The sequence below is a fragment of the Myotis brandtii genome, unplaced genomic scaffold (assembly GCF_000412655.1).
Source record: "Myotis brandtii unplaced genomic scaffold, ASM41265v1 scaffold111, whole genome shotgun sequence".
NCBI classification, from domain to species: domain Eukaryota; kingdom Metazoa; phylum Chordata; class Mammalia; order Chiroptera; family Vespertilionidae; genus Myotis; species Myotis brandtii.
Genome location: NW_005353789.1, coordinates 6,385,294 through 6,398,284, shown reverse-complemented (window position 1 = coordinate 6,398,284; position 12,991 = coordinate 6,385,294). Strand labels below are relative to the sequence as shown.

The following is a 12,991-nucleotide window of genomic DNA, read 5'->3' as shown; positions in this document are numbered from 1 at the left end:
TTGGCATTATTGAAGATAAAACATTTTCAAATTAGTTTTTCACGTTTTGTTGATTTGGGGTAACTATAGGTTCTATCTTACTTTAATAGAGATGTTAAGATTTTAACAAATTGCCCCTTCGAGAAGGGAAACATATTACATGTTGCTTTAGTGTACAGAGGGAGAGTTGGGACAAATAAGCTAAAGCGATTTATTACCCTATACAGGGATCAGAGGCTGTATTTGTGAAATCCATGGCTTTTTTTTTTCTTCATTTGCTTACACTGAAATCCAGTTTTAAACAACTCCTGTAGAATTATTCAGTTGTTAAGAAATTCTATGTGCACTTTGCCAGATAACTGTGTAGATTTCTCAATCAAAAATATTAAACTTTGAGAATTAAAAAAAAATTGCCCTTAAATTAGGTCACACCAGAAACCAAAAGGTCTTATCAAGAGAGGTAACTTCGCTCTGGTCCCAACAGACCTTTATAAAGTACTTTCTGTGCAATATTTTAAAATAGTGTCATTCTGTCAGCAAGATGATTGTCACAGGAAGTGTAGGGCACATTTTTCTCTCTTCAGTAAGTGACAGTGAGCCACAAAACAACAAAAGGAACCGAAACAGGGGAAAGAACAACTACTTATAAAAACAATTTCAAAGTAACCAAAAACACTGTCCCAAAAGAAACATCTCTTCGGTGTAGTCAGACTTCCTGAAATTTATGTGCCACTTAGGCTGTAGATACATGGACTTCTTATACACATAAATAATTTTACAAATAATCAATAGTACTGTAATTGATACAGTGTTTTATTTGGCAAGGGTGATTGGGGGGGGGTCAGTTATTGATTACATTCTCCCAGGAGCACCTTTCCACATCAAGATCATTTTAACTAAAATAACAAGCTGTCCACAAATCTCAGAACTAGCATTTAGTTCTACTCTATATGGAATATCTGCATTGTCCTCACCAACATTATCTCTGCATTCTTTTAGTTCACAAAAGCACAAGTAAAAAATCCTCAGATATTTATCACTATGGACTCATTAGGTGCCTCATTCCACCCACCCCCTTCCTCACTTGGTTCTTACCAGGTATGAAAGTAGAAGACCAAATTGTTTTCCTGGAGGAATGATGAATTGACAAATAACACAGAATGCAATATATAACTTTTTTTAAAAGAGGAAATTGGGTGCATTTGAATGATGTACTCAACAAGGCTATCATTTTACCCTGGGCTCCGAACTCTTATTCTGGTTTTGAGGTGACATGAATGGAGGAATACAACAAGAAAATGGTATTTATGTATTTGGAGTACAAAGTTTAGTGAATGAAGCATACTGAATAAGGTTAGACCAAGTAGCATTAACAAGTGATGCAGACATTATAACCACAACAGTGGTCACAAAATTCTGGAGCTACCAGCACCCAACAACAATAAAATTACTATACAAGAGCTTATTAAATACTTGCTAGACACATGAAAAACAAAACCCTTTGTCAGGGACCACGGATCTGAGAGAGCCCAGTGGCTAAATCAGCCTGTTCTTTGAGCTCCGGCCAAATACTCTCATCACTTTCCAGTTCTGGTCCCCTTCCTTCTCTCAACAGGCAAGGAGCCTGTGAGGACGCGATGGTTTCCACGTCTGATCCAGATCAGGACAGCTCACCACAGTTCCTTCGCAAAGCTCAGGCCAGGGTTAGGTTCGTATGAGGGGTGCTCTTTCATCTGCAGTTCCCTGCGACGCAGAAAAAACAGGACAGCAAAGTTAGGCCTTCAGGTCAGAAACATATTTCCATGTGAAAAGTAGGGGGCGGGGGAAGGGGAGACGGAAGGAGGAAAGACTGATTGGAAGGCTGTAGGTCATCGGTCGTCCCTCTCACCTCTCTCTTCTCTCAGCCTGATTTTTCTTTAACATTCAGGCCTAACCCTCCTGAGGCCTGTCCTGACCACCCCACCCCAGATCCCAGAGCAGTCAGCCCCCTTCCCTGTTGACTCGGACTGTAACCCTCATCACACTCAATTGAATTTGCCTCCTTCCTGATTGGAAATCTTCCAGAGAAGAAAGTCTTGCTCAGTCATTGCTTGCTTGTTGAACACGTGGAGATGGTTAATTGTAGGAGCAGTGATAACATCTACATGGGCTTTCACCTGTGCTTATGGAAAGGTCGGGCTGGAAGTGAGATCCACAGGTAGAAATGGCAAAATACGGGGATATAAAGTACAGCATAGGAATATAGGCAACCATATTGTGATAACTAAGTATGGTGCCGGTGGGTACTGGAAATGGGGGGGGGGGCACTTTTTAAAGTGTATGATTGTGTAACCACTATCCTATACACCTGAAACCCATACAAAATAATATTGAATGCAAACTATAACTGAAAAATATAATTTTAAAAAACCAGAAGAAAAAAAAAAGAAATGGCCTCACACTTAATTCAGTGTAACGCGATGGGCATGGGTTAAGAAACATAATGGAAGAACGCGGAAGGTGGGGACATCTGTGTTAATATTATTCAGGCGGTTTCAACCTATCATTTCCTGCTTCACATGGGGCTCCGACAATTAGCTGAGGCGGCCGGGAGGAAAAATAAACAGCCTTTATGGCTAAAAGGGAAGCTGCTGAGAATCTGAGAAAGGCTCCTACAGAAAAGGCTCACTGAAGGCATTTAGACCCTGGGTTGGCCTGCTGGTCACCTGGGAGGCCCACCCAGCTGTGTGTATCCCATCCATTTGGGTTGCTCCCGTCCCTCCAGGAAAGGAACTACAACCCCCGTGCTAATCGTTTATGAGGCAATGACGGCTCAGGTGGGTCTTTGATGATATCACAGATTCTTCCCAAGCAGGTCCTGGTTGCCTTGCCCTGTGACGTTTGGGCTGTTTTTCTTTTATCCTGTAGCTAATGTTTACTAAGCTCTTACTAAATACTAGCACTGGGCCAAGTGCTTTATGTTTGAATCACCGAATCCTCACGGAAAACTCCTAAAGGAGGCTCGCGTATTCTCTCATTTTATAGATGAAGAAACTGGGGCACAGTTTCTAGGGACACACAGCGACTAAGTGGCAGCACTAGGATTTGAACCTGGGCAGTCTGACAGCAAATGCCAGGTGCTTAGCTGTGATATAGTCTTCCTTTTCTTTCAGGCTACTTTCAAACACGTAAAGCTTACTCCCAGGGGTTCCATTCCCTCCACAGGAGCCCAAACACTGGACAGTACCATTCTATCACTCCTCCTCGCTTCTTATTTTGTCCAGCAGTAACATAAGCATGAAATCACTGTGCCCGGCATAAAAGCTCAGAATCCACCCTAATGAGCCAGCTGGCAGGCCTTCAGTGAAGCCCAGTTGAATTTTAAAGTTATCCAGGGAGAAGTTCCTCCAGCCTCTGCTCACCTCATCCATGAATCCCTGTCCTCGGCAGGCAAGCCAGGTGAAGATCAAACCAAAGAACACGCCCAGCGCCATGACAATGTAGGGTATGTTGCTGATGATCGAAGTAGTGTTAATCACAGACTTCAGGCGACCTGCATTCTCTTTATCAATGACAACACTCTAGGAACAAGAAAACAGTATTGCCTTGATTACCAAACATCCAAGGTATAACTTTTTTTTTGCTATCTTTCTTCCAAATCATTAAATGCAATTTGGGTACGTTCTCCTGTTAGCAAACCAGAGATCCTGAAAATCCATTTATAAATTAGAAACCAGAGGGGACATTTATTCATTAACTCCTTCCTTCCTTCCTCCCTCCCTCCCTCCCTCCCTTCCTTCCTTCCTTCCTTCCTTCTCCCTTTTTCTTTTTCTCTTTTCTTTCTTTAAAGAGCACATATTAGTTTTACAACATGTAAACCACTCAGTTATTTTTTACAAAGTTATCAGAAAACATTTTACAACACATTGGCAAGGAAAATGAAGCAAATTAAAGACAATATATCAGTCTGACTCAGGTTTTATGAAAAGTTATTTTACTTTTTTTCCCCTCTTCTTGCTTTAATCTGTGTTACGAAATTTTCTGGAAAGAACAAGTATTTTTAAGGAAAAGAAAAAAATAAACACTTTTAAAAATGCTGCTATTTACAACAGAAGCCAGTCAATTGAGATTTATTAAGGGGAAAACCCACAACTTCCCCTCTTGAAACCAGGTTGAAGAGAGAGGGAAACTGAGGAGGCAGAACTATAGTCAATGTGATGTGTGATTCAGAAAAATATTATCATTGTGTCTTAAATGGGTGTTTTCTGAGCTTTCATAATATGCTTTTATTAACAAAACTTCAATTTACACCTAACATTTAGGATAATATTTTATTTATTTATTTATTTATAGAGAGAAAGGGAGAGAGAAAAATAGATGTGTTGTTCTACTCATTTATGCATTCATTGGTTGCTTCTCGTATGTGGCCTGACCCGGGAAGAAATTGAAACCTTGGCCTATTGGGATTCTGGTCTAACCCACTGAGCTACCCAGCCAGGGCCTAGAGGTAATATTTCTGTGGGTATACTGCAAAAGAAGTATTCTTCAGGGCAACTCCTTTCGTTTGAACTAAGACAGGATCTGTCTCTTATATATTTGTTTACCAGAACGTAGAAGAAACTCTATGCTCTGATGAAGGCTGAGGCAACCATGTATCTCTGAAATTAATGGGCATATATCACATTTTATTAACCATTTCTTATTTCATTTTATTTTTTGGTTAATCTTCACTGGAGAATATTTTCCCATTGATTTTTTCAGAGAGAGTGGAAAGGAGGGAGGGGTGGGGACAGGGAGAGAGAGAGAGAGAGAGAGAGAGAGGTGAGAAGGATTGGTGTGAGAGAGACACATCGATTGGTTGCCTACCGCACACTCCTAACCAGGGCCAGGGATCAAACCTGCAACCCAGGTACTTGACAGGGTGCTCCAGCTGACACGCTAACCACTGGAGACACCACCAGAGCAGTTTAACCATTTCTTTAACCACCTCACACACAATTTTTATTAATGTTGCCAATCATTTTGATTGTTCCCTCTTTCCTCCTCCTCAGCTAATGAACAGTAAACTGACGACATTTTACAAACTGGCAGGGTTCCAAAGGAGGAGACACACAGAAGGTTCACTGGAACGTCTCTCTGCGTGTTGACTTTATTGTTTCAACAGCGGCTGACACTGCTTCGGGGACCTTTGCATTTGTTTCTTGCACAGCCAGCTTCCCAGGAGGAAGTTTTACCCAAACAACGTGCTCAAGAAGGGAAATTTCTTTCTGTTAATTTTCAAATCTCAGACATCAAGTGCATCCGTGTGAACACAGAAAGAAATTTTCAGAGGACAAACAGGTTTTTAAAAATCACCTTTCCCCTCCACCCCTCACATCGAGCATGACACACAGCTACAATAGTAGACTTCGACATGGAACGTTTCCCAGCTTCCACAGGTAAAGCCAGCCCGTGGCCCTCTCCCGGGACTCACCTCATTGACATACATCACTGGGAAAACCATGGTTCGGATGTTTCCCGTTTCGCTGCAGGGACAAAAGATGAGATCTTTTATAGACATCCTGATCGTGAGGGCACACTGGTCTGGAGAGACACGCTTATAGGAAGATGCCAGCACACTTATTTCATTAAATTACTCAGAATTTAAAGAGACTTGTTAGTTATCTTTGAGAACACATCTCGTTCAGAAGTTAGATTCCAATCTATCAGTCTAGCAATTCCAAGTGTTGCACATTCATGTACACTGTTTTTATCAAAACACAAGATGCTGAAAGCAAATGCCTCAAAATGATTACAATTCTCCCAAGAGTCAGAGGGGCGGCTACGGCTGGCAGAACAACGCTGCCAGTCCTCAGAATGTTTTGTGACTAGGCTGCCAGGTATCATCTTCACAAGAGCCCAGGAAAATCACTTACTGTGCATTCACCAGCTCTGCACCAGTGTTTTCGGGGACATTATGTCATTTACTTCTCACAGTAGCCCATGTCCCAGGTTTAAGAGAGTACATTATGGCTCAGAGTAATTTGTCCAGGACGACCAGAGCAAATGGTAGAGCCAGGATGGTAATTCTACTTTGAATCTAAAGCACCAGACCTTAGCTACTAAACTATACTGCCTCAGAAATACACACGGGTGACAAATGCATTCATGCAACCCACATTTGCTTCCTAGAAATATCCGTGATTGTGGGCTTAAATCTAGTAAATTTGATGGGGGAACCAACCAAGTTTTATCGACAGAAAGAATAGGATAAATATATGATATGATGCATAGTGTTGTATCCTCTTTCTTCCATTCAACATTAAATCATCAGCATTTTCTCATATCAAAAAATTCCCATCGAAAAGTTGGAGCAGGAAACTGTACTTAGGGATCCTAATTAAGTAGTGGTTTTTAGCTGGGAGGAAAGGCTGGACGCAAGAGGCCGTTTTAACTATCCGAGTGGAGCTTGTGGCTGGCCCTGGGCGGGAGCGGTGGGGAAGGAAGGAAGGAGGCAACCAGAGTCAAAGCGAGGGGAATGCCGAGTGGAGTGGCAGGAGCTAATTCTGTAGCCTTACTAGCTGTGTGAGTTCTAGCAAGTTACTTAACTTCTCTGTGCCTTGTTTTCCTCATCTGTGAAATGGGGATAATACAAGGTTATTGTGAGAAATAAATGAGTTCATATATGTGAAGTACTTAGAACAATGCTTGATTCATAGAAAGCACTATATATGCATTAGGTTAAATAAAATAAGTAAATTACAAAACCAAGACTGGGCATCCCTCATCCCTGAGGGGTAAGGGTGAGTGGACTTAGAAGGGGGCTGTCTCCCTCCCAGCATCAACCCCACCAGAAAGTCACTGCAGGAACGACCCTTTGCTTCTGTATAAAAAAGCAAAATTTACCTAAAGCCATCTATTTTTTTGACATAAACGTTGATTTGGAACCTCTTGGCTGCTCTTAGGATAAATCCAGTCAACTGCAAACCACAGAAGTAGAGAGAAAACATGATTAAAACCACAAACACAATTGTTTTCAATAGCGCACCATTTCTGTGTGGCTCTGATAAACGGGGTGACCACGGCCGTGTTTGACAGGCACAGTGGGACACAGGGAACCCTGGCCCCAGAACAAAATGATAGATGTGGATTATTTTTAGGTGCCTGGTAGACCAGTGTTTCTCAACTTTAGTATGTGCCCGAGTTCTTGTTAAAATGAAGGTTCTGACTCAGTAGGTCTGGGGTGGGGCCTAAGGTTGGGCCTTTCTAACAAGCTCCCAGGATGCTGCCTCTTTGAACAGCAAAGCCCTAGAGGACCCTGGCAGAAGGGAGACCTGACAGACACCCTGTCTGAAGGATGGTTGTCGCTGCCAGAGAACAGTGCCCAGGTGTGGCCGGGCCCACCCGGGAAGAGCAGCCGCTGCCGTCATCTAAGGTTATGGGACTGTGCCTCGGCCTTCGTAACAAGCACCTGCTAACAGTTTGGCTGATGAAAAGGAACCTACTGGTGGCTAAGAGAGAAAAGGGAGAAAACCACACCTGATCTTACTCACAAAAATAAGAACACTGACTTCTCGGATACAAATGAACTGAGTGTAGCAAAGAGTGAAGTCCCCCTGAACTGCTGTGCTAAGAGAATGTTTTGCTTTTCTCTTATTGTGCCATGTGTTCAAAAGCCCAAAAATGGAGACATCTGGCCTTTAATTCAGTTCCTACAGTGAGAGGCTGTTGTTACTGTATACCAAGGGTGGGGAACCTTTTTTCTGCTAAGGGCCACTTGGATATTTGTAACATCACATAAAATTATCTCCTTAAAAATTAGCCTGCTATATTTGGTCAAACATTTAATGAACTCACCCCTAATGCCTTGGCAGGGCCAGACCAAGTGATTTTGTGGGTCTTATACGGCCCATGGGATGGACATCCCCCATTCCTGCTGTAGACAGTCAGGGAGCTCCAGGGAGTCTCCCCCAGACGACACAGGGGGGAGGTTCCTACACTGAGAGTGCCAAAAGCTAGAAAGATGCATGAACAGGGCCCATCTTGCCAAAAGCTAGAAAGATAATTGGGTAGAAAAAAAAGCCCTCCCCTTCCCTTCCCTGTAAGAACCACAGGCTTGAGCTGGAAGGAGAGATGGTCTTTGAGACAGGAGTTCACCATTCTCCCAGGTCATGGCACTTGAATAAATCTCTTTCCTTTCGCATCAGCACCTGTCTCACAAGTTTGGCTTTCACTACAGCAGGCAGCCCAAACTGCGTTTTTGGTGACACTGTCACACTGTGAAATGATACTCATATCCTTTTATGGTTTTCTTTTTTCTCTTCTATGAATGTAGGATTAAAGTGTATGCATACTTGATGCCTTTTAAATGAATAGTATATAATAAACTCTCAAAGGAAGAGGTTTGCCAAAAGTGACTGAAGCTAATATATACACAAGGTGTCTCCCAAAAAGGTACACACATTCTAACAGCTGATAGCTCAATCAATGCTTCTTTTTCAGATGTAACCCACTGGAATTAATCATTACCTGTATACATTTTGGGGGGACACCCCATATTTAAATTTTAACCAAAACATTTTTGACAGTAAACAGGAATGTCTTCAATCTTGCTGATCTGTGCCCCCATGGGAGAAATGTATGTATGTTGAGGTCCAAGGCTGGTGACAGAAGATTGACCAGGTTACCTGGGTCCAATCTCACTCGTTTTCAGTGATGGAATGTTCACTGTTGCTGTTTTGTTAAAGCAGGTTTGCTGGTGTTTCTGTACGTTAGGTCCACAGAGTTCAGCCTTCCAAATGGAAGAATAGGAGGCTATACATTACACTGCACTGAGCTGAGCTTTCTACATTTGCTTGTATATGAAAGGGAGACAGTAGACTTAAGAGAGCTAAGGACAAAACCATGACCACTGAATAGACAAAATGAAACATATGGTCTTTTACCAGAAAGAAGTGTTACTCACAGGATTAATGTCCACAAACGTCTCATGATGGTCCTTATTTGGATGCATGCCATCTATGGCAGACACAAAACTCTGATCTGCTTGGTAGAAGTGTGGGAAGGATAAAATAATAGGTGCACCTGTGTTTTAAGGAAAACAAATGAATGATGTGGTTCTGAAAAGGCTACGATAAATATAAAGTTTCTGACCACAAACCTGGTTCCTAAGGGGGAAAAGGCTACACATAAGTAAACTTGGGTTGGAGAGGGCAGGCTAAAATTCCATTCTACACCTCCTCATTCAGGGTTTATACTCCATTTTCTGACATTTCGATATTTTATTCCACAATATGTACTGAAGTCCCAGCTAAATTATTCTTTAACAAATATTCAACCTATAAAAGTAAATGCTTTATACACATTATTTTAATTAATGTTCCCAGCAGCCCTATGAAGTTAGAAATATTCATTTTGCATTTGAGGACAGTGTGGTTCAGAGAAGAGACAAAATTTAGCCAGGGACATCCAGCTATCAGGTGATTAGAGGTAGAATTCTAATTGAATCATGGATGCTTTATTTTAGCTCAAAGCACTTCAAACCCCGTTTCAACTACAATTCTCTACCAGTAAATGACTTTTTTTTTGCTTGCTTTTCTGTTTTTACTTTATCTAAGATAGGCTTTGTTCTCCAGCATATGTTGGTGCAGAATGTTTTAAGACTGTGCTTGGTTCTGACATCTGCCCAGCCTCAGACTAGATCAAGGTCTGCCCACATGAAGACTCTGATTGTGGTTCTTTTGTTTGTTTGGTGTGTGTGTGTGTGTGTGTGTGTGTGTGTGTGTTTTGCCTTTCCTATTCATTTTAAAAAAGAAGTAGGGAAACAATTATTAAAGAAAACCTATTCTAGATTTTCCTATTGAGGAGGAGAGAGGGACCCTATAATTACTTCTAGTAAATATATTTTTGAAGAAATTAGCTTATTGGCTAGTAATTTCATTCTGTTTACACATCCACCAGTCCCACAGCTCAACATACACATCAGCTGTCACACACACACAAGGGTTTTGCCCTTTACTACTGGTTTCACAAAACCATCATTTCCTTCTTTGTGGCCTACAGTCACCTTTAAACTATATTTTTAAAACTCTATTGAGGGTTTACTAAGGGCCGGACACTGTCCTGTGTGTTTTACCTCTATTATCTCTAACCTTCACACAAGCTTAAGGAAGTTATAATCACCCCCTTTTATATGAATGAGAAAACTGGTGTCTAGAACCCTTCTCAACCAACTGGGCCAATTTGCCAGAAAGCAGGATAGGATGCAAACCCACATCTCCCCGACTCCAGAACACTCACTCATCCCACCATCCAAATTGTTACTCCAGGATTCAAAACACTTGAGGGCAATCCTGGAGAGGTAACATTCCGTCCACATTTGCTAATTAATACGCAAGAGGCAAGAGGGAAAAAATTGACTGTTGCGAAGTAGAATATTCCTGTTTATTCAGCTATCAACTTCTTGAGGTAGCAGAACATCAACAAAACAAAAATACATCCACACTTATGCCTGGAGCCAGAGGCACATGGGCTGAGTGGACGGGGCACTATTCAGCCAGTGAGACAGGAGGGCAGGTCAGAGCAGAAACTGGTTCCCATTCATCTTTAGTCTTATCTCCAGATGAGGGGAGCCGTGATCCCTGGCACCGTGCTTCCCAAACACGCAGGCATCACCTTCACGAGGATCACCAGCAGCTCATGTTAAAATACAGATTCTGGGGCCCTGGGCAGATATGTTTAATGGTTCTCCAGATAACCCTGGTGCAAGGCCAGGGTTGGGAGGCGCTGCCCCCTCAGACAAGGATAGGGAGGATACTGCTGACCTCAGGCTTATCCCAAAAGGAGATTTTCAAACTAACTGGAAGGAGGACAAAAGTTAGCATGTTCCTTTATCCAGGAGAAAAGGACAACTTTATTCCGGAGAAAGGGGTTAGCACATTTCTCAAGAGAAACTGTGAAGAGGAACTGTGGCTTAAGAAGAATCACAGTCTGAATATCAGACCCTCGTTCCAACAAGGACTGGCTGGGAAACAGGATTTGATAAAAATCAAGTTCCCTCTCTGATCCCTGGTTTCCACATTTATAAAAAGAGGCCATTGGCTCTCTCTCTAGCAGAGGTATTGTAACTAATTATGCAGCATATGATTGTTAAAGGTAGTCCTCAAGATGAAGACAATTACTGTGTCCGTTGCACCACTGATAATTCTGCCTCGTTCATGGAAAGGAGCGGAGTAGCTCAGACATTGAGGAAAACGGAGAAATTTGCTTTGAAGTCATTGAGACTCTACCAACATCGGTACTTTCTCATTACTGAGCTCTCCACTCCCTCCTTTGGCACTGTTTTGAATGTGATATCAGGTCATGCTTCTCATGTATTAACTATATGTAAGTACATAAAGTACGTAAAGCAGTGACTGGGACTAGTCAGTGCTAGTGACTGGGCCTAGTCCAGTGGTCGGCAAACTGCGGCTCGCGAGCCACATGCGGCTCTTTGGCCCCTTGAGTGTGGCTCTTCCACAAAATACCACGTGCGGGCGCGCATGTACAGTGCGATTGAAACTTTGTGGCCCATGCGCAGAAGTCGGTATTTTGTGGAAGAGCCACATTCAAGGGGCCAAAGAGCCGCATGTGGCTCGCGAGCTGCAGTTTGCTGACCACTGGCCTAGTCAGTGCTAGTAGACATGAGCTATTATTAAGACTTCTAAACTGCTGCCAATAAAAACCATTGCAGGAAAGCTAATCATTTTATCTTTTTTCCATTCTATAGCCAGGCTATGAAACACTGTTCTCGCAAGGTCAGAATCATCCTTACTGTGGGGCTGACAACGCTCTTGGTTGAAGAACACCAATTCTCCATCCCAGACACTCGGAATCATGTCATCTCTTACCATTCTTGCAGATGCTGACATTCAGAACTCCTGAGCCCAGGCAGTTTCCTGCGGGTATACAGAAGCCGGCATTGTCGGAGGTATTGGCTAATGCTTCGTAAGGCACCGTAAACCGAAAGGCAGGCAGTCCCTGTACACTCTTATAGTCACTGAAAGTTATATGCACTGACCTGTTAGGGAGGAAGAACAAAAAGTCAGTGTGGGCTGCAGTCAGCACAATCTGGCCTGAATCAATACGTTAGCGACAGTTCTCAGGAACAACACAGCTAAGGCTTAGAGGGCAAGCGAAAGGGGAAGATGCAAAACGAAGCTGGAAAGGAGCTCTACCCACTCCACGTGTAATAAAGGAGGAGATGAACTGTAGAGAATGATGTTTAAGAGGTAGCAACTGTGGGAATATCCAAACAAGGCCATGAAAAAAAAAATCTGTGGTAGAAAATTAAGAAGATGACATTTAGGCCCTGGCCGGTGTGGCTCAGTTGGTTGAGTGTCATCCCGTGCACGGAAAGGTTGCTGGTTCAATTCCCAGTGAAGGCACATGCCCAGGTTGAGGGTTCAATCTCCAGTCAGGGTGAATGTGGGAAACAAGTGATGGATGTTTCTCTCTCATATCGATGTTTCTCTTTCTCTCTCCCCCTCTCCTTTCCCCTCTCTCTCTCAAATTAATAAAAACATTTTTTTAGAGATGACATTTAGAATGGAAATGAGTGGTCTAGACCAGCAGGGACACAGGCCAGTGTGGGGGAAGCAGAAGCAAAGAACAGGAAGCAAAGCCAAAGCGTGGCCTGGACAAGTGCCCCATGAGACAGATACCTGACTAGAATACATGCTTTTATATGCATTTCACCCAAATGAAAATAGTTTCACATTTTGCCCATCATCGATTTCAATGGAGGTCAACACATTTCTGCCTTCAGTTGTGAATGGAGTTTCAGTGGTCCCCTGAAATACTAACCACCCTCATGTTTGCCTAGCACCTGAGTACAGGTATAACCCCGAATTTCAGAAGTTGGCTTTATGCAACTTTACTTCTACCAAAGGCCTACATTAGTACTTGTTTTTGCTAAACCAAAAGAAATCTGAAGAGGATTTTTGCTTTTATGGGAAAAGGTGAAAAGCGAAAATAGCATTTGTTTTGCCTGGCCAGCATGACTCAGCAGTTGAAT

The 12,991-nt window shown here is 42.6% G+C and overlaps 1 protein-coding gene across 1 annotated transcript in view; it reads right to left on the bottom strand.

Annotated features, from left to right (window-relative positions):
• Positions 1-326: 326 nt before the first annotated feature.
• The window catches only part of SCARB2 (scavenger receptor class B, member 2), a 59,735-nt gene continuing 47,070 nt past the window's right edge, over positions 327-12,991 (bottom strand). Inside the window, exons 7-12 of the mRNA XM_005857448.1 lie at positions 11,826-11,995; positions 8,903-9,021; positions 6,844-6,917; positions 5,432-5,483; positions 3,381-3,539; positions 327-1,722 (exon numbers count right to left, since the gene is read on the bottom strand). Coding sequence (XP_005857510.1) covers positions 1,684-1,722; positions 3,381-3,539; positions 5,432-5,483; positions 6,844-6,917; positions 8,903-9,021; positions 11,826-11,995 — 613 coding nt within the window. The 3' untranslated portion in view covers positions 327-1,683. The remainder of the gene's footprint in view (positions 1,723-3,380; positions 3,540-5,431; positions 5,484-6,843; positions 6,918-8,902; positions 9,022-11,825; positions 11,996-12,991) is intronic.